We start from the raw sequence: 21786 nt of genomic DNA, 5'->3' as shown, positions 1-21786 counted from the left end.
CAAAACACAGCCCCATACTAGCCACTGTCAAGAGAACTAGCTCTGCCCTATCCAAAACCAGCAGATTCCACCTGTTATTCCATACCATTTACATCATGCTCAGGTCTCACACTGTTCAATACAAGCTCATCAACCACCATTCCCCTTCCCACCCTTTGATAAAATACCCAGATGTCATTCCCTTCGTCTGTGGACCACTCCTGAAAAATGTCCATAAAATATCCTTTGAGTTCATTTACTCCATGACTTTGGGCTACATCTGTTATGGTAGTCACTCCAGATGGGAGAGGTGGTGTGTTACATGGAATTACTGGGCACCAAAGCCAGCTCAGATTGTGTCACTGCTGTGCTTGGACTTCTTGTAAGGCTTCTCCTCTATTGGTTTGAGTAGTTCCTGTTATATTTATTCCTGTAACGTACAACTCAAATAATGGATTATAGTAATTTAATGCTATATCCATGATAATCTCCACACCTGGTCCTTTTGGATTTATAGGGTTGAATATTGCAATGAACTCCTCTTCTTGTCCCCAGCCTAGCTGCAGCAAGGGTTTCCTGTTATACTCCACCATTAGTGTAGTCTGCATTGTAGTCCTCCCCAGGCTGCAAGGACACAGCCTGCTTCACCATGTTCTTCACCACAGGCTGCAAGGCAATCTCTGCTTCCCCTACTCCAGTGTGGGGCCTCACCAATGGGAGACAGTTCTCCTTGAACTTGTCCAATGTGGGTCCTTGCCAAGAGCTGCAGCTGTTCATAAACTGATCCAGTGTGGGTCGCCTGTGGAGGTCCTGCCAGCAAACCTGCTCCAGCATGGGCTTGTCACAGGGTCGCAGCCTCCTTAAGGCATTCACCTGCTCTAGCAGGGGCTTTTACGTGGGCTGCAGGTGGATCTCTCCTCCATCATGGAAGCGTTCACACCTCACAGTCTCTTCAACTCAGCTTCAGACCGAAGTTCAGCCTGTCAGCAGAGAAGCACTGAAAACAGCAGCACTACCCTGGCCATTTGCCAGCCCAGGCACACTGACATGGTGTTACGAAAGTGTTCCCAGGCACAGTTCAGTAAGGCGAGGAACAGCACAGCAGTACAGAAAGCAATGAAAGCGAAAAGTGAGCACCAGCAAGCACTAGGCTCTTAACACATGTCAGGAAAGCAAGCCCCATGGCAAGCACAGGAGGCTGCTGTTCACCAGCGAAACAGCACTAACAGCTATGTATTCAGTCTGATAGATCCCAGTGGAATGTGTCATTATCTGGAACCCTTTGTGTCCCATGTCAGGTGCAAAAAAGGACTGCCCTGAGCAGCCACTCAGCCGACCCCCCAGAGCGGAATGGGGGAGGGAATCGGAAGGGCATGCTCTAAAAAAACTCATGGGTTGAGATAATGACACTTTAATAGGGAAAGCAAAAGCTGTGCACAAAAGCAAAGAAAACGAGAAAACAAATTCACCACTTCCCATGGGCAGTTGTTCAGCCATCTCCAGGAACAGGGCCCCATCACGTGTAACTGTCACTTGGGAAGACAAACGTCATCACGCCAAATGTTTCCTTTCTTCCTCTTTCTTCCCTCCCACTTAATATACTGAGCATGATGTCACTTTAGCAATTATATTTGTTCTGAGAGAGGACAAAAGGTGGAAAATATTTTGAAAACTGAAGTTTCAAGTCTTCAAGTTAAGAATTGAGGGAATTAAAGGCTGAAAGAAATGGAGGACTGAACATCTGTAGGTGGAAAGAAAAATAGCTTCTGTGCTCTATTGGTTAAAATTCTGCTATAATATTTAGTATGAAATAAATAATGCAAACTATCAGGTTTGTTTTCACATCGTGAGAATTGTGTCTGGGTTAAGAAAGCTGCAGCAGCAAGAGTTCAAAGGAGACTGTGTTGTATCATTGCTGCAGTTTATATCTGAAAGAGCTGAATGTCAGAATAATGGGAGAAGTGTGTGAACAGAGTGCATCTTAAAGTCCTCCTAGGCTTTCAGGAACAAAAGAACGATTTTGCAAGGCTCCTTTATCATTTGAATTGTATGGTATGTAGATAGCTAATGTTATGTAAGTTACTGGCTGTAGATTTGAATCCAGAAAGAATCCAGAATACCTGCTAACCACTTGAAGGTTATGAGGCAATTCTAGCAACATTTGCTTGTCTTCTGTTGCAGCAGCACAGAGGCAATCATTGGACAGATCAATGAAGTTGAAAGCTTTAGTCACAAGATTTTTTTAACCAAAGGATATGTAGTTTCTCAGGCCCTTTCAGATCTTTGTTTGATTAATTAACTGCCAAGTGCTGCTATCTGGGCTTAATCTACATGGGAATGTGAAAAAGTGATTGCTGGTAAAACGTGCCTTCAGCTGAATTGTAGCACCTTCTACTTCTTACCTGCTGGTAGCTTCTGGCCTCTCACTACAGATTTCCATTTTAACAGCCACTCTTTTACTGTTCTGCCGGTGTACCTGGACCACTAAGTGGAATCAGGTGACTGAAAACCTGAATTTTTAGCAGCCTTTTAATAAAAATCAAGAGGAATTGTCTTATGACAATTATATGAAGATTCACCCTCTCTTTTTCAGAAACAGTTGATAGAGTTGTTTCTGATAGAGGTCTGTGACCACCTCAGATGAAAGATGTAAAAATCCTAGCACTCAGGTTATCGTACAGTTACTTACTAGGGATACACATTTTTCTTGTCTTTGTTAATAAGTGGTTAATTTCTGGGGTTGTAAAATTGCATTTATGTAACTAGATGGTTTTATTGTATGGTTTGGATTTCTCAACAACAGAAGTCGAAACATACATGTTTAAGTGGAAGGAGAAAGGCAAAGATCACCAAAGCTTAAAGATTTTGAGGAGTTGATGGCACAGGTCCATAAGGCTTCTTGCTTCTTTGCAGTAAACCTTTCAAGCCGTGGTTTTCTTGTCTGGATGGAGTCAGGGCAATCAGTTCAAATGTACACCATCAGTTCAAATGACAACTGCAAGTCATTTGTTGTTGTGAGTTGCCCATCTGTTCTGCAGAGGTCTTCATAATGAACATTACAGTCTGTTTCAGCTGTGGTTAAGACCTTAAATTACTTTCTCTGAAGTGCATGGATATTAAACATTCAAAAAAGTGATGTGAGATCAGGTAGTAAAATCTCACTGAAGATTTTTTTCTTCATGAGATTCAGGGCTGGTTTTGATCTCAGTTTTAATTACTGGAAGCCAGGGATCTCTTGGTCTCCTGGTCTGTGTGAAAAAAAGTGCTTTTTAAATGACTCTAAATTCTCAACAAGGAGGATGTTGGAACATAATCTTCCAGTGTATGACAAAAGCATCCATAACATTTTGTCAAGACTTGATCTGGGATAGCAATCCAGAGTAGTCTTCAAAAGCCTCCTGCCTCTAGCAGTGATTTTGATTTCTGATAATGAGCCAGATTTTATTTAGAGAAGGTCATAGTGTGTTCATTACAGAAAATGAGTTCACTTCTGCAATAATGCTTTGCTTTCATAGTATTTTAAGACTTTAAGAACTTTGACACTCTTAAGATTGCTTCCCATTTTTATCCATGCTTGTAAATGCATGTTGATTGGAAATGATCTTGTGCCCTCAGCACTAAAAAAGGAAATAGCAGAATGTAAAGCGTAGTTTGAATGTAATTAAATCAGTGACTCTTTGTCAGAAGTTGGAAAATGTTTAGTAGGATAAAATCTGGCCAGACAGATGTTTTTATTCAAGCTGTCTTGCAGAGGTTTATTTATCTGTTGTTGTACAAATACTCTTCTGTGTCCTTGTATTTGTTACTTTGTTCTTAGGACTGTGTCAAGACCTTGTTATGAGCATCTCATGGTCTGAACAATTAACCAGGTTGTAATTGGAAGAAGGGTCTGGAAAGCACTTAAATTAAGAGTTTTGAAGGAAGTGGTTTCACAGACTGTGGAGCCAAGCTAGTGGTGTGTTGCTGCCAAACAAAATTCAGTTTTCACCGTGCAGTACCTCCTCTTTGCTTGAGTATTCTCAAGTTCTCTTGTTAACCTTCTTGTGGGTAAGTTAATTAAGCAGTCCAGCAGAAGACCATCTACAAATTTGAGTCATTCCCAAAGCATTCCTAAGCTTTGAAACCACCTTTCTGGAAGATGCTGTTTTAATGTGACTCTATTAGGAGGTGCTTTGAACAATATAGTGATGAGATTCTAAAGTTCTGCTAATCAAGACAAGCTAGATGTCAGTTAAGAAAACATGTTTTCTAATGTAAAATGCAGCAAAATATTTTTCTTGCAAGGAATTTTACTGACAATGTAATTTATAAAAGCTTTTCTAAGCAAAGTTTCATTAACTAAATTGTATTTTAAATGTATACCTTACTAGTAGGACTTGGTGCACATGCAGGTATTATTATAAACCACAAATACAGCAGTAAGTGAATTTGATTTTAAAAAATCCACCAAAATAAAAACAAAAAATAACTGCAATACTTTAGAACTTTGAGACCATCAAATCATGTTTTTTAGTTGGATTATATTACAAATGCATCAGACTCTCTTAGGTTTTCTGTTACCATGTGAAACATCTGCTCTGAGGCAGTGTTTCCTCATTTTCTGTTGCTGTAGTTCTCTGTTTATGCTGCAGCTGCCTAAACCCTACCAGAATGAAATGGAACTGGCTTACATTACTGTTACGTGATTTCAGATAGATACATTGAATGCTTGCTGTTAGTGAAAGCAACTGTGTCAAAGTGGTTTCTGTGGAGGGCAGGGTACTGGCTGGGCTGAAATACAAACTGTAGGTGTTTGCATGTGAAAGTCAAGTGAGTTTTAAAAACCATGCCCTCCCTATTAACAGATGAGTGCAAAAGTTACGAAGAATAATTCTTTGTCCTATGGCTCTTTATATTTAATACCTTTTTTCCTGGAGATGGTACTCAGTCTATTGGGGTGTGTAAAAGAAGGGCATAAACTTCTCGGCAATAAAATTTCATCCTATTTCTAAATGGGCTTAATAGTGTAATAACTGACATTATAGTTAAGTACACATCCCTAATTTCAGTGATACTGAGTGCAAGCACAGCAGCCAAAACCAGTACAAGACACCATGTTTTAAAGGTGTTTTGTTGTTTTCAAAACCTTTCTGTCTTGCCCTTTCTTTCCCTCTCCTTCTGTGCTGCTGACTCGTGCTCTGGCCACTACATTACTTCTCTCAGAAGTTAAAAGGAGTGAATGGCTCGGAAGGCTGGAGCTAAAAGTGAAAGAATCCCACTTCCCTTAGTAGCTGTCACTGCAGGTACAACAAAACTTTAAAGTTTTTGTGCTGTTGCAGTAGGGCTACCTTGTGTGTTCTCAGTCTGAGTCTCCAGATACACTGCTGCTCATTGCAGATCTTTTGCCAGACACTTTTCCTCCCAAGATGCTGAAATTCAGTTCAAAAGCTTGGAATTCTGATCCCAGTGATTAGGGTCTCTTGCTAATGCAGTTCAATATCTTGCATCTGAAATTTGGCTAGTTAGCCATGTGCCTCCTAGTGCCTGATGAAGAAAATGTTGATGTGGGAAAAGCATGTCTAAATTACAGGAATTCACAGTGCTAAATATCCCTGTATTTTTGTGGTAGTATGCTTACTGCCATTTTAAATGTCATTCTGGAAACCTTGAAGAGTTTAATAACCTTTTTTTCCCTTTATTGAGGTTTACAGATTAGCTTTATGATATTAATACGTAAGACCAATACAATTTAGGAACACTGTAGCATGCTGCTTTTGAGATGACTATTTGGAGACAAAATAGTGAACCACTATATTAACAAACAAACAAAACTCCAAACCCTAGTATCCTAATACACTGCAATAAAATAATGGGAAAAAATTAGCCATTCTGAAAGTACTCTGAGAACTGGATTAATCTTGTGTTTTGTACATTTTTGGCTAGCTACAGGAACACATGGTCTTTATAATTAATGTTTCTTTCTCTAGGATGAATGTTTTTTTCCAGTAGTCAGCTCTTCTTGCTCTTCTTCTTCTTTTTTTTTTTTTTAATCCTTTTTCTGTTGTAACAGCAGCAGTCTTTGGATTAGTTTCAGTAAATTTTGAATATTGATTTTAAGATAAGACAATTCTACAGTGAAATTTGTATTGTAACTTACAAGCTTAAGTTAAAGCACTGTAACTGCACTTACTGTAGCTTTTTAAGTTAATACTCTGATTGAAAGAAAACTGAAAGTACCTATAAAAAATCTCATATAATGTATTACTTTATGTTTATTATCATGTTTTATTTCTGATAAGAAGTGCCTACCATCTGTTGCCACTTGAAAAGCTTCCTATTGATGAATTATGGGAATGTGATCTCTTCCATAATAATACTTCCAGTGTGTCTTGGGTGGATGTAATACATATTTATCCCTTGTCTGACTCTAAGAAATGTTGAGGCAGTGGAAAAAGTGGAGGAGGAAGGATATGGGGAATAACACACTGGGGCTGACAGTTGTGATGGTAGGTGGGAAGCAATCAAGTAAGTAGGCCAGGTTGTTGCATTTAGTGTGTATGTACATGTTCCTTACTTTAAAAATCTGCCATTCTCTTATTTTTCACTCTTACTGCTCTTCTTCCTAAACAGAACCTTTTAAAATGCCAGCTCTGATTTAGTATTGGTGTTTTATACATATTAATATAAGGCAATTTTTAATCATCATTGCTTGACGTCAGGAAAACCTTAGTCTTGAATTTCTTTGCACTGTGTTTGCTTTTACCTTTAGAGCTGAAGGCAGCTAATACCAAAATCTGTCTCCAGCTTCCTGTAGAGAAGTGGGGTGCTTAATTTCTCTGCTCTGTTGAATTCCCATTTGTACATTTTAAATGCACTTTCATTTTCTTTCCTCATGACATAGTCCTGCAGCAAAACTCTGTAGTGGGCTTCTATAGTAAAGATTTTGAGACGTTACAGGTGGTCTTTATGAGAGGGGTTTAATAATGGTTGTGCTGCAAGTCAGAGTTGAGGGTATGACATCATTTGCATTTGGTTTTCTGCAGCTGGCATACTGAGAAGAAAAAAACATTTATTGTCATTTTCCTGAGTTTGCTGTGACCTTGCTGTATCAGAGGCACCATCTTAGAGAAACTGTAAAAGCTTGAAACACTGTCTGGATCATTAAGCTAACTTCACTTTTATCTCCACCATCTCCCACTGTCTTTAAGTAAACAAACAAGGTGCCTGATTACATTTCTACATTATCTGAAGTATTAGGAGTATTACAGATGTTTAGGAACATTTTTCTAAAGCCCACCTAAACATAGTCCTTAGATAGTTTGCACATGTGGTTTCTTTACAGTGTATCTTTAATTTAAAGAACTCTTTCTGTTTTTCCCTTGTCTTGTAAGTAACAGTCATACAGCTGTCTTAGATCAGGATGTGATAGCTGAATATAGGAAAAACATAGGGTTTTTTTAATTCATACTGTGTTCTGATACTTGGTCCAGTTTCATGCCATTCTTCCTTAATGTGTTCATCTAGAATTGAACATTATTTCAGAAGATGCGGTACTAGCGGCTTACAACATTGCACTTAGGGCAGACTGGCTATTTAAGTTGGCCCATGATAGGTTCTGGGTTAGTCTCTATCTGATTATGGCTGCAGTAAATAATGTTTGAAGCTTGTGCTTTCACATGTTTGGACGGAAGGCACTGTCCATCTGTCGCTGGGGGGTTTTTAGACTGCTAAGTCTTGGCATCTATGCATTCAAATCTACGATAAATCAAATGAAACTCAATATTTATTGAAAATTAAATGTGAAACGGTGCAGGGATTATGTCTTTCTTCTGTGAAGCGTTCTATTATGCTGTCGGTAGGTGAAGATGTAGATATGTTTTTAAAGTAGAGTTAAATACTTTGTATAGCAACTCTCTAGTCTTGCCATTTTTCTGACAAATAGGTGTTTATTGTCTTTAGTTGATTTTATCAGAGAAATAACAGTTACTTACTTGATTTTCAATATATCTTCCTTAATTTAGTGCTTTATAAGCGTCTGTTGTCAGGTGAAAATTTGAAGAACACTAACTTTGATGATTTCAGTATTTGTTTATCTCTTTGGCTGCAAACATATTGATGGATCAATTTTGAAACCATTTTTAGCTAAAATTTGACAGGCAGTTGCTTGACTGTTCAGGAGTCTAATGTGGTAAATTAATTTTAATAAAGGCTCCAAATCTAAGCAATGTATAGGAAAAAAGATTGAAATAAAACCTTGTATCAAAATGTCATTGTGTTCAACCGTGGTATTAAACACATGTCTAGGTAAATGAGATTTTTAAGATACTTGGAAAACTGAGATTGAATGGTTCTTGTTGTTGTTGTTGTTTGTGGTGATGGTTTTCTGTGGGGGGGAGTGTTAAATTTATTTTTAATTTATTTAACATTTTAATAGTACTTATGTCTTGTGAATTTTCTAAGAAAGTTAATTCCTGTGACAGCTGGGAGGAGGTGGTGTTTTATGTTCCTCATTTCACTCTTCAAATTGAAATGACAGAAAATGTTATCAAAATTTGTGTGAAGGGGTGTGGGACCCAGTTTTGAGTCACTCAGTCACTTAGACTTCAACTTCATTGCTGTTTCTCCTGCCTTAATGAAATCCTTCTTTTCTTCATGATGCCTTTTACTAATGACATGTAAGACAGAAATTTTGAACATCTTTGTGGTTTTGACAATTTACTGCAGAGCCTATTTAATTTTCTCTGGACAGAAACGGGTGTTTAAAGGAGAAGTACCAGATAGATCAGCCTCTCATTGTACCATAAAAGAAAACATGTGAAAATACGTGAATAAAGAGTAGATGGGTAGATTTAATGCTACTGTGCCCTGATTATTGCTTCTACTTTATCTCAAACATTTGTGTCAATTTTTACATGTCATTTATCATCAGTGCTGTCTTTTACTTTACATTGAAATGAATGAAATCTGTGTAAAAGTGAATGTGTTTTGCTTTGGGGTGAATATTTAAGCCACCTTAATGCAACTCTTAGTTAATGGTGTGCATACACCCCAGGTAGTTTCTCTTTAACCAGTTAGTCAAGTCTCCTCAAGAAAAGAGACAAGTTCTCTTGAGTGTAATAGATTAAAGAAATAAATACTGCATGGTTATTTTCAAAGATGTTTTCATGAAAGTGGTGTGATATGGAAGACTTCTTTGTTTTGTTATTACCTGATAGCTGACATTACCATTAATCATGGTCCAAGTTCTCTAAAATAACATGGCAAACTTAATTTCAAATCAGTTGGCTAAAGGTCCTATTATTTGTGCTTTGGTTGACTTGCAGCTTTTTGTCTTTTGATCATGAATGTGAAATGTGAATTGGCTAGTGAAGAGTAAGAATTTCTAGCCTAAAAATATGTTTAGCATAAAGCTTATCACTGAATCAGGCTCTGGGTAGCAATACTGAAGATCAAGTTTATACTTACTATGTATAGGAAATTTTACTACAGAAGTATTCAGATAGAGCTTATTTGGTTGCCAGGTGGTTGCAAGGAGGGAGCTAAAACCATTTCACTCATTTGTTTAGTTCCAGAACCAAGACTAGAGATGAAAAAAACCAAATCAAGAAAAACTAAACAGCCTTTTCAGTTACCAGTTCACATAATCACTTTAAAACTAGGATCATAAGCTTTGATTTTTAAAAATTTTTCTCCAGTATTCTTGTGGCAATAGTAATGCTCTCATATAAATTAGAAATTCTAATATGTCTGTCTCAAGGATGCTTTCACTTGCTGTGTGCAAAATAAAGTGGGTTTTTTGTCCTTGGTTGGTTTTTTTGAGTCTTTTTTTCCCTTTTTGTGATTTTGTCTAACCTGTGCTTGAAACAAATAAACTTAGACTTGGGGAGTATTTCAGGGAGAAAAATGTGGTAGTCTAGAGCTTTAGTACTGGCCCAGTGTTCTTCTCCTACCACCTTCCCTTTTGTTTAGTTGTGTTCTCAGACTTTGTGAATGTGTTCTGTAGGCAGTGTTCTTGGAAGCAGTACCTCTGACACAAGCATGCAATAATACGAGATACTGGGAAGAAATCTGTAACTCTCCTGCATCTGCTTATAGAGTTATACCTGCTAAAGAAAGTTCCTGATTTATTAAGGAACAGTGAAATGTCCCAGCATCCCCACCCACCTTGTCCTCCCCAAGTACTGAGATATGTTAAAACAAAATAGGTGTTGATGCTAGCTTGCAGTAGGAAGGCATGGGGATTTTCTTTCTAGTCACTTCATGAAAGGTTGGTGCATTCTGATAACTTTTATATAGGCCTTGTTTGACCTAGTTTTTAATCTTGATTGACTGACCTGATCTCCTTCAGTGACAAGGTGACCTCCTTAGTGAATGAGGGAAAGGCTCATCTTGTTTATATGGACTTAGTAGAGCTTTTGGCACCATTTCCCACAGTATTCTGGAGCAACTGGCTGCTCATAGCTTGAATAAGTGCACTCTTTGCTGGGTAAAAAGCTGGATGGATGGCCAAGCCTAGAGACTGGTGGGAAATGGAATTAAATCCAGCTGGCCATTAGTCATTATAACAGGTATTGTTCCCAAGGGTTTAGTATTGGGGCCAGTTCTATTTAATGTTTTTATCAACAACCTGTACCAGGGGATCAAGTGCCCCTTCAGTCAGCCTGCAGATGACACCAAACTGGGTGGGAGTGTTGATCTCCTGGAGGGCAGGAAGGCTCTACAGGGGTATCCAGACAGGCTAGAGTGATGGGCTGAGGCAGTGGTATGAGACTCAGCAAGGCCCAATGCAATGTCCTGCCCTTGGGTCACAACAACTCCATGCAGTGCTACAGGCTGGAGACAGCAGAGTGTCTGGAAAGCTTTTCAACAGAAAAGAACCTGGGGGTGCTGGTTGACACAGCCAGCAATGTGCCCAGGTGGCCAAGAAGGCCATGCCATCCTGGCCTGTATCAGCAATAGTGTGGCCACCAGGACCATGGCAGGGATTGTCCCCCTGTACTCAGCACTGAGGCCACACCGTGAGTTCTGTGTCCAGTTCTGGGCCCCTCACTTCAAAAAGAACATTGAGGTACTGGAGCAAATTCAGAGAAGGGCAACAGAGCTGCTGGGGAAGGGTCTAGAGCACAAATCCTATGAAGAGGAGCTGAGGGAACTGAGGTTGTTTAATCTGGAGAGAAGGAGGCTTGGGGAGAACTTCTCACCCTCCACCTGAGAGGAGGCTGTAGCCAGGTGGGGGTCAGTCTCTTCTCCCCGGAAGCAAGTGATACAAGAAGAGGAAGTGGCCTCCAACTATGCCAAGTGAGGTTTGGATTGGATATTAGAAAAGATTTCTGTGCCTAAATAGTGGGTCAGGCATTAGACCAGGCTGTCCAGGGTAGTGTTGGAACCCTGAAGATATTTAAAAGATATGTAGATTGGCACTAAGGGACATGGTTTAGTAATGTGCCTGGCTGAATCCATAGTCCATAGAGCTGGCAATTAAAGTAAAGTGGGTGAGTGTTACTGACAAACCAGCCAAGCTCACCAGCATGGACAGGCGTGTGTGTCTTTAAGGGGGAGATTGGGAAGAACAGACTGTTGGGGTGACCAAGTGAGTCTGGCTGGCTGCCAGGGACACAGCAGAATCTGGAAGTCTCCATGGTGAGACTGCTGGTGAATGTGTTGTTTACATTTATTTTTTTCCGTTTCAGGGCAGTCCTGTTTTCTGTGTTCAGTTATTAAGATACAGCTATCTGCTTTATTGAAGGTAGAGTACTGGTGCCATCTGGTGGTGGTAGTACATTCCCAGGAATGAGAAAAACTACTTGTGAGGAGTTCCGTTGAGATCTGAGAAATTGCTGGCGTGATACTAAAAAGAGTACATGGATTTATTTGCTGCCTTAGCATGTAAATATGCTGTTGAATTGGGTCATAAAAAGCTGTACAAGTATTCATAACTAATCTTGCTAGAGCAAATTTAAATCTTTTTTTCTTTCTGATCAACAGAAAGGTTTGTTTCTAGTAGTTTCTTTTACAAAACAGTGCTTTGCAAATACAGCATAAGTTTTATTGGAGCTTACAATATTTTAAAACTCAGTTTGAAAGACACATTATCCTCTGTTATTGCATTTTGCTAAACCCAGCACAAACTTCTCACTGCTAATGTTTGAAGTCACTGTGCCCTTTTATAAGTGGCTTATATATTGTTTCAAAGTAAAGTTCAACAGCTGACAAGAGTACACCTGACAACAGTTGAAATAAACAACTTTGGTATCTGAAGCCAAAGCAACCACAATATTGTTTTCTCTATCCTTTCATCTGTTGAAAATGTGTCCTGCATCTTAAGTTGCTTACCTGAGGTAATATACTCATCCTTCTTTAGAGTACTGTACAGGCTGTACTGACATTGCTAGCAATGAAAATAGGGCTATGGCTTCTTCTCCAGTTCTCTTGAAGTAAATTTCTGACTGATAAGTATCCTGCCCTACAGTGGAAAAACTTGGAAAAGAGGAAGGTACTTTATTTTAAGCTGGTGAGGCTTTTTAATTTAGTTCATATAGCCATTACTCTTCATCTATTGCAGGTCAGCATATTATTCTAATAAGTTACTTGTAAATAAATAGCCTTGTAGAACAGAGGTCTATATCTTCAGTCATTAACAACCTCTGTCTTTCTGCTACAAATGATTAGAATAACAGACTATTTTTGCTTTAATCCAGCTAGTTGAAAAAGACAAATTCTGTGCTTGTATTTCTTCATAATCTCTGACCTCATGACCAAACAACACTTTACTTGCATTGTGATGGAAGTGAGAGTTAGACTTAGTTCTCTCATTACAAGGTTGTGCTCACAATATTTTAAAATTCTGTCTTTATGGAATAAGGTGTTTGCAGGCCTTTTTAGCTAGTGTAAATTGTGGAATTAAATAGAAACAGCTATTAAAATTGAACATATGTAATAGTACTTAAGAATTTAATGTTAATATTTAAATTAATATTTAAAAAGTTAATTTATTGAAATTTATTGGTCATCTTTGGGAATAATGAAACTGATGGCCATAGCAAGGGCTTTGTTTTTTTCTACACTTTAATTCAGCTCATTGAAAATGTAGGTTTGTCTACTGAGTTTCACCAGTGTGTAGCTACTAGCAGAAGTGAGATGCTTACGCCTGCTGTAAGCCACACGATCATAAGCATCAGATTTGAAAATTGTCTTTTCCACACTGAGTTTTGGATCTGAACAAAGTTCCATTGTTGTAATGCTTTGTTCTTTGATTGCTTTAAATACAGTGTCCTTATGAATTGAGATACACCTGCTGCTTCCACTACTTTTGTCATTTAGCTTTTGGTGCTGTATGACTTCAGTACCTTTCAGTAATTATTCAGCAAAATTGTTATTATTTGCTACATTTAGCTGTTTTCCTCAGGCTTTCCCCACTGTGAGCATTATACTTCTTTTTAATGTAGTAACATTACTGTACTATGTTTCAGCAAAAGAAAAATATGTATGCTTATCCTGTTAAAATAGCAAGGTTGTAATGGTTTGTAAATCTGTCAGGCATTCACTTCACTTCTGGATTTGTAGCTGATAAGAATAACTTCCTGTTTTGCTTTACAAAGCTAGGTGGTACAAACAACAGTTACAGTTTGATGATCTGAGAAGTTGTTAAGAGCTGTCATAGTACTTGAGAAATCCTTAAAGAAAATATTGGTACTCACTTCTGACTTATTACAGGATCAGTAGAATAATCCGCTTCCCCAGTCTCGAGCAACCATCTAGATCTAAAAAAGAACTGAACTTCTGTGTCTTTAGTTTTCATAGTGCATCACTATCACCCTGTAACTAGAACAGGAGGAGTATGGTGATGATTTAAGACCAATTTGGTTGTTGTTTTTATTCTCACAAATTGAGTGGTACTTCCTTCTTCCACATGAACCAAAGTGTAACCTTGTCTTCTTCCAGCAGTAGTGAGGGAAGATGCATGACAAGTCCTTCCGAAAGACTGTTGCTCGAGTTTATGTTGTGATGTGCATTTGGAATGGGGATAAGCCTCTGAGCTGGTTTCTTTAGAAGAAGTGTCGTCTGTTCTCCACATTTTGCTGGAGAAATAAATCTTTTAAATGACAAAGTGTTATGGACTTTGTTCTACTGTATGAGAGGCTTTCTGTCCTCAATGGGGATTTTTTTAGGGAGTTCCAGAAAAGAGCATCTCCTGCAACTCTGCATTGCTTTCAGTTAATAGTAATTTTTTTTAACTTTTTTTTTTACTTTGAATTCAATCAAAGAAGTTCATGATGGAACTGTGAAGAGATTTTTATTGTCATTGTTCTGAAGTTTCTGTCAAGTGCTATCATGAATATCTTGTTTTGTCATTGTTTTCATAATTCCCTTAGCAATATAAAAGCAAAATCAGTAACTACAGGCTATGCCTTTGATTTTTTCAGAGCAGGAAGACAGAACTAGTAGTACTCTTTACCTGTCTCTGTAACAGCTGAATCTTCACTGTGTGAATCAGTTAGAAAAACTGTTTCTTCTGTCAAACTTACCTATTCATGTGAGATTGTATCACTTTTAGCCAGGGAATAAAGGTCTTCTTTTTTATTATTTTTTAAAATATCATTTTATTCTGGCAAATACCTAGAGATTCTGGAAATACGAATTATTTCCGTTGAAAGTATTTTTGGAAGATTAAGATACAGAGAGCAGATTACTTGAAAACATAGCTTGAAAAGTGAGAATGCTGCTCACCTGAATGTATGCCTTCAATTAAAAATATTTTCTTTTCTTACAGACTGTCTAGTCCTTCCATTGTGCTTCAAGGTTTCTGCTTACTTATTTGGTTCTTTACCCTGTCATTTTTGAAGATAATGAATTTCTTTTTATTTTGTGATCATGTGTAACAGGACTTCTTAGTTTTTCGAGTAATTTTCCTTGTCTTGTAGGAGACTGTGCTAAATCTTTTTTTCTTTCTTTTTCCTGAGGATCAATTTTTTTCCCCCCTTTTCTTGCTTACAAGTACTTCTGCCCCATTGTTATCTTAAATTAACAGACATACCTAAATACTCAGGTGAATTTAGTGGGTGAGTCTTTTTGGCAGCTGTATTTTGAAGAATTTTGGATGTTAACTTTCAGACTATTCTTCTGTCTTTTCAGGTCTCTGGATGGCAGACTCTGAAAAGAAATGCTGTTTTAAGAGGTATGCCTCATGTAGGCCAAAATATTCTGGAATGGTGTCTATGTAAATGATAAGGCTGTACTTCTGAGGAGTCCCTCTGCTGATCCTCTCTGTAATCTTGCATGAATAATAGTTTCAGTGCTGACATATCTCTGAAATGTGAAAGCTTGTACAGAGATATGCAGGCTTCTCGGTGATACAGTTTTAATAGACAGGCCTGTAATATTTTGCTTAACTTTTTGCTTGATCATCTGAAGAGAACATTGCCTTAGTGGGTGAAGTGGATGAAGCGCTAACAAAACAGGTTGACTTTCTGAAATGTGCATATCCCCTTCCAGCTTCTCCCGACTCTGTGTATGTGTGTGTGTGGTTGGTTGCCTGGTTTTTAATTGGGAATATAGTCCAGATGCTTTTGTAAATGTGTTCACTCCCTTTTTGGTGTGTTGTAAGACTTCCAGACAGTGAGAGGCTGACACCATGCCAACAGTGTGGTTTAAAATAATGTCAGCTGGAACCAAGATGAAGAAACACAAATCTTTTTGCAAATGATCTTTTTTTCATGTTAGCTGAATGTTTGGAACATTTTCTCTGTTTGTTTGGGGTTTCATGTTCCAGCACTGAAAGGAAGTGTCTCTTGTCTCTCCATTGTTGTATGTTGTTTCTGAATAATTCATTGCTTGGCAGCTGTTAAGAAAACAGTCTTTTCAAAATGGAATTCTTCTACCATGCATTTCAAGCAGATGTGGTGGCATATATTAGAAAAGCAGGCTTTGTCTTTGTAAGAGAAAGATTGGTCTGAGTATTTTCTTAACTTTTTTAAACAGGATCTCTCAATTCTTTTTAGGCACTTCAGAGGGTTTTGTATTTCTATAAAGCAGGACAGTGCTGATTCGGTTTGTTCTGCCTCCAAAATAATAACCAGGATGAAGTACTAGCAACTTGGATTAAAAGTGGGTCTTCAGCTATTGACTAAGATTTTGGTGTTGCTCTTTTTTATTCAGTGTTTACAAGAGTCCTAAGGAAAGTGATGCTAAGAATTAGGGAAGATGTTATTTCTATTTTCAACACAACCTGTGGACAGAAATCAAGATGAGGGTGCTGCACTGCTCTTGGAGGTGCACACTTGTAGGATGAGAGGCATCGTACCCAAGTTGCAATGCAGGAGATTCCTAAGAGACAGTAGGAGCATTTTTTGCCTTTGAGGGTGGGTCAGGCTCTGGAACAGGTTGCCCAAAGAGACTGTGGAATCTTCATTGTTGAGGGTTTTCTGTGCAAAGAAGGAATAGGCCCACATTTACTCAATTTAAGTGGGCTTGCTTTGAGTGCAAGTTTGGATTAGAGCAGCTTGGAGAGATTACTCCATAACATTATCCTATGAATCTATGTAATATGCTGCAGGGATGCTTTTTTTGCATTTCACATTTCCTGTAAAAACAGCTGAGGCTCAGGTTTGTGTGTTTTGTTATGTGTCTTTTTTGGGTGGGTTTTTGGGGTTTTTTTGTGTTTTTTTTTCTGGTTTGGTTGTTGTTGCTTGTTGGTTTTTTTGTTTGTTTTTTTTTTTTGCTTGGTTAGTTGACGAGTTGAGAAGAGTTTTGTGATTATAGAACTGAGGAGTGACTTACTACTATTCCAGCAACGTGGTTTTGAGGGAGAAGAACGGTGCTTTGGCTCCAGCGTTCTTTAGTTGTCTAAGTAAAAAATAAGACTCTTTAAATTTTTTTAATAAATGTCACAGTTCAGTCAGTGGATTGAAAGTTTCAAAGTTGTCTGCAGTTCTTAAAGTTTGAGAATTGCTTGTGGGTTACTATTTGAGCAGGTAAATCTCAGAAGAGCTAACAATTTAATTTAGAAGAACTAAGGAATTTCTGTGTTACAGAGGTTTGCCTTTCTTGGCTTTGGCTTTCTAAAAACTAAATTAAGGTATGGTATTTTCCATTGTCTGCTAACTTCCATGGAGGTTTAGTGGTAGTCTGAGCTTCACAGTGTTCAAATGAGATATTAGGTTTGGAACATGATATTGTAAATGTTCAGAATTTGGTCTGTCATCAGAATTTGCCTGTTTTTATATAGAACAGCAGCTTTCTGTGAAACTTTTGCTTCTGAACTTGACTGAGCCTGTGAAAAATTCAGAAGCTCTTGAGCATGCGTCTTCTACACAGTGGTTGATGGGTCACATTACAAAATAAGGCAAATGCAAATAATCTCTTTTAGAACCTTGCTGTTCTTACTAAATCCTGCACAGTCTAGTGAATCTCTGTAAAAAAAGAAGTGTCAATTGGGAGATACGTTTTTGTTCTGAATTTTTAAAAAATATTTTTAGGCAAGAAGGTATCAGCCTAGGTTGTGCTTTGGAAAAGTAAACTTATCATCTCCTATTGCTTCAGGCTGGTGTGTGTGACTTTAATGTCAACCCGATTCTTTGTGTTGTCTTTTTACAGCAGCCAGTTTTAGATGTTGAGCTCATGCTAAATTCTTTGAGTTAGTGTCTCTGTGTGATAATGATTGTGTAACAGTCATAAGCAGCTTGAGATCAGTCAATATAATAAGAAGTTCAGCTTGTTTATTACATGGATAGGCAAAGGTGGTGTGATAGTGTAGTAAATTCGTAGGATTGTATGATAACTCAGGTTAAAAAGACATCAGGAGATCATGTCCATCATGTCATATGGTTACCTGCACTAGGACCTGAGGGAATGGCATGACCCTGTGTCAGGGGAGATTTAGGTTAGATATTGGGGAAAGGTTCTTCACCCAGAGGGTGGCTGGGCACTGGAACAGGCTCCCTGGGGAAGTGCTCACAGCACCAGCCTGACAGAGTTCAAGAAGCGTTTGGACAATGATCTCAGGCACATGGTGGGATTGTCCTGTGTAGGGCCAGGACTTGGACCCGACAACTCCATGGGTTTCTTCCAATTCAGGAATGTTCTAAGTAATCCAGCTGCTCAAAGCAGAGTAAACTGAGGTCAGACTAAATGGCTCAGTGTGTTATCCAGATACCTGTGCTTTTAAGCTGCATGGTTGCTTGGAAATGTGTATTTGGAGATGGACTTCTAGACTTCTGTGGTTTTTGTTCATAAGGTTAGATTACTTGTTTTGGAGGTATGTGAATTAATTTTTAGCTTTCTTTTCAGCATATCACTGCTTCAGAGATGGGAAGATGAGTTTTGTGAAAGAGATCACCTGGAATTCAGATATGAAAAAATATCTCTTTTTCAAAGGGAAGGTGTTTAAGGGAGACCTGGATATGTCTAGAAAATAGAAAAATAGGTTGTATGATTCTTAGTCAAACTTCATGTTTTGGATGTTGTGTAGTCTTGCTGTTTAGTTCCAGTTTGTATGAGATTACTGACATGGATTAATTGCATGTGCAGAAGCTGTCAGTAGCCTAAGCAGAAGGATGTCCCTTCATTCAGAATTCTTCAGAGGAATCCAGCACCTGGTAAACATGCTTTGCTTCTTTTACATTACTACATGTTGATATGGTAAAAGTAGCTCTTTGAGAGTCTACCTAAGTAATAAAATCAGATGCTGAGACTTCTGAAGGACGGTGAGATTTTGTCAAGAGATATGTCATCTTGCATTCTTGGGAGTCCAGCAGTTAAAAAAAAACTAACTCGGTCTTCAATTGCTTGTTTGATAAACTCAATATTTGTGTGTTTGATAAACTCAAACTGAAATTTTCAGGGTGATTAGACTGATGCAAAACGTTAAATATTTGAGAAATATCTTTTAAATTATTTTCTGAACTCTTTATGTTAAAACAATGGGTAGCCTTTATAACAAGGTGGAGTTAAGATGACATAGAAATAGGACTTGGCGTATCATTTATGGTATACTTGTCAGCATTAATGTATTGGGAATATTTTATTCCTTCTGCTTGCTTCTAATCTCCAGATCTGATCTGCATTTTTTCTCCTGCAGCAGTGTACTTCAGATTATATATGGTTACTTAAAATATGTGTTTGGTGTGGGGTTTTTTGGTGGGGTGTTAACAACTTGGCTGTCTTACCTGATAAAAGTGGTGCTTAACTTTTGTTTGGCAGTAGGCTGTAGAAACATGAGTGTCTTGGGACACCTTCCCAAGAGCAGATGTGTGGTTCAAACAGACTAGTACCCATTCTGAGCTAGTTAGTATATTCCAGACAGGAACATGAAAGACATCCTGTGTTAGCTACCCATCGACCTGGAGAGTTTCTTCTTAAGCATTGTGAGTGGTAGCTTAGCTTTGTATTTCATAGTATGACTGTGTATAATTTTCAAATGCGATAATAATGAGAAAAATAATAATTGATGATGAAATCTGCAACTATGTTATTTACTTCCCTCTGAAGTATACAGGATAGGCAGATGATAAATGTGGAATTACTTTACATAATATGGAATTACTTTATGTTTTTAATTAGTTGCTGTGATTAGTGAATTTAATTTCTTAAATGAGGTTGTAACATTAGTGTCTCTATTTTTTCTTTATATGTGTCATTAGTTCTGCTAAAATTTTTTTTTTGTTTCCCTCTAGGAAGCAATTCAAGTTTTCTGCAAAGTCTGAGTATTTATGTTATCTGACTGAACTGACATCTTGGTAATATGCCATTTTTTGTGAACTTCTCTCTACCTTTCTAGATAGATAGGAAGTGGTCTGGCCTTTTAAAAATTTTATTTTTATTAATTTTTTTTAATTTTAGTAAGTCCTCTTGTTGTTACAGGTTAACTGTTTTGAAAAGCAAGAGGGGCATTCTAATGTTCTTCTTTTTCCCAAGACTAGAGGACATGGGTCACAATTGCACAAAATGCAGGCTTAAATGAAGTCTGACACTGACAGCTTGCTTACAGACCTTAGACATTGCATTGTTTATTGGAGATGCAAGGTGTGCTGAAGCAACCATGCCTGGATCTCTGTGTGAGCAGAGAAGAGATCCTTTTCCTGTTTTAGTAGCTGCAAGAAAACAGCGTGGGACAGGCCTTCTGGAGAAATGTCCTGCTGTAGGTTTTATCACCTTTTGAAACTGAGGTGTCTACTGCCCTCAAAAGACCTGCTACCTTTCTGTTGCTTCTTCTAATAGTTCTTATTTTCAGTCCTTTAAACATCTAATGAGAGAGACTTTCTATCCTTCTTGAAAGGTGTATGAAATTTTCATAAGGTTGATTTGATAGGCTTGCTCTTGATATTCTGGAAGATACTCATTTTTCCAGTGCCAAAATGTGTATGATTTTTTTCCTATTAAGTTGGCAAAGTGTGTATTATTCTTGCTATCCTCTTTTTTTTTCTTTTTTTTTTTTCCCCCCCCAGCACAATGAGCTTTATTACTATATTGTATTATTTTTGCCTTTGTTGTGTGGTTCAGTCACTGTTCTCATAAAATTGTACCCATCTGAACTTTTTTTTTAATTTGTTGAGGGTTCTTCTAGTGGCAGTGTTTATCTCTACTGTGGTGAGGAGAAACTGTAATTTTTTTTCTAGAAAATAAGTGACTTATTTGCTTCAGATTTCACTGTTAAATCTTTGGCTATTCTGCCTTAGTAGTGCTTGGATTCAGTCTGTGATGGCCCTGAACACCTTCTTCTGAATTCCTGCCTAGACAAGTAACTAGAGTTGTATTGATACTGCCTTTTTCAGGATATGTGTAGGCTAATTTCTCTTTTGCCTGCTATGAATTGTGTTTTTCTAACACAAAGTGTGCTGACTTTCTATTTGACTGGTGGCTTGATGCCATCCCTTGAGCTCTTCTTGAAGAGTGATGTTGAATAGCTCTTCCTCAGCACCACAGAAATCTACATACCTCATGCAGTAGCTTTTAACTAATGACCTCATGCAATAACTTACAAGGATTTAATGTGTGTCTGGTTTTCAGAGGGTTAAAAATAATTCTACAATTTAGAAAAGTAATTCAGTTTCTGAGTATAGGTTCTGACCTATTTTGTCTGCTGCAAAACTGAGCTGCTCTTTATTCTTCCGTAATGGGAGGTCACGAGATTTATAACTAAATCTCAAACACTGTAAAATAAATTTGGTTCCTCGCCCCTCCACCCCCCCAGTCTTAACTATGAAAACTGGAAGTCTTCCTAGTCTTTTTTGCATAGGACTGTGCAGATTTGAATGGGTGTTGGGTATGCTCTTCCATAGTTTATAGTGGAATATAAGGTACTTCTCTGCACTGGAATAGTTCAGATTGTTGTGGAAGTTTGCCTTTTGGTAGTTCCTTTTTCTTAGTACCACTTCATTGAACATAGGGAAAAAAAAAAAGATGACAAAGATCAGACAACTTTGTTGCAATATATCTATGTGAAACTCGGGGACCATGTGTCACCATTCAAATTTGGAAATGTTTTCCAAACTGAGCTAGATGAAAAGCAGTTATTTGTGAGCCAGGGACAGTAAAATCACTTTAAGGGAAAACAGTATAATTTGGTGACTTCTGCAGTCTGGGAACCACATGTAGTAGGTTGTAAGCAAGTATAGCCCACTCTGTTAATTAGCTAGAATGCTGTCATGTTCTAGTAACAGTACTATTTTCAAAATATTTTGAAAAACATAATACAGCTATGTTTAAAAGATAACAGTTAATTTGTTAAGGCATGGGCTTTGTGTGGTGTTTTCTCTCTAAGTAATTGGGGTTGCTGCAAAAAAAGGTTAAATGAGCTTTTTCATTTTTGATTTCTAATTTTATTCCCTTTTA

At 37.9% G+C, this 21786-nt stretch overlaps 1 protein-coding gene across 6 annotated transcripts in view; it reads left to right on the top strand.

The window, feature by feature from the left end:
- Window positions 1-21786, top strand: part of PCGF3 (polycomb group ring finger 3) — a 56303-nt gene that overhangs the window by 12572 nt on the left and 21945 nt on the right. Inside the window, exons 2-5 of one of the 6 annotated variants that reach the window (XM_048290955.1) lie at window positions 15091-15133; window positions 18484-18551; window positions 19629-19691; window positions 19870-20092. The exons of 1 other annotated variant lie outside the window; for it this stretch is intronic. In XM_048290955.1, coding sequence (XP_048146912.1) covers window positions 19994-20092 — 99 coding nt within the window. In that variant the 5' untranslated portion in view covers window positions 15091-15133; window positions 18484-18551; window positions 19629-19691; window positions 19870-19993. The remainder of the gene's footprint in view (window positions 1-15090; window positions 15134-18483; window positions 18552-19628; window positions 19692-19869; window positions 20093-21786) is intronic. 4 more of the 6 variants (XM_048290956.1, XM_048290957.1, XM_048290958.1 and 1 more) reach the window with 4 other exon arrangements.

This window comes from Corvus hawaiiensis, chromosome Z, assembly GCF_020740725.1.
Source record: "Corvus hawaiiensis isolate bCorHaw1 chromosome Z, bCorHaw1.pri.cur, whole genome shotgun sequence".
Taxonomy (NCBI): Eukaryota; Metazoa; Chordata; class Aves; order Passeriformes; family Corvidae; genus Corvus; species Corvus hawaiiensis.
The sequence above is the reverse complement of the archived record's forward strand: the minus strand, read 5'-3'. Positions and strand labels throughout refer to the sequence as shown.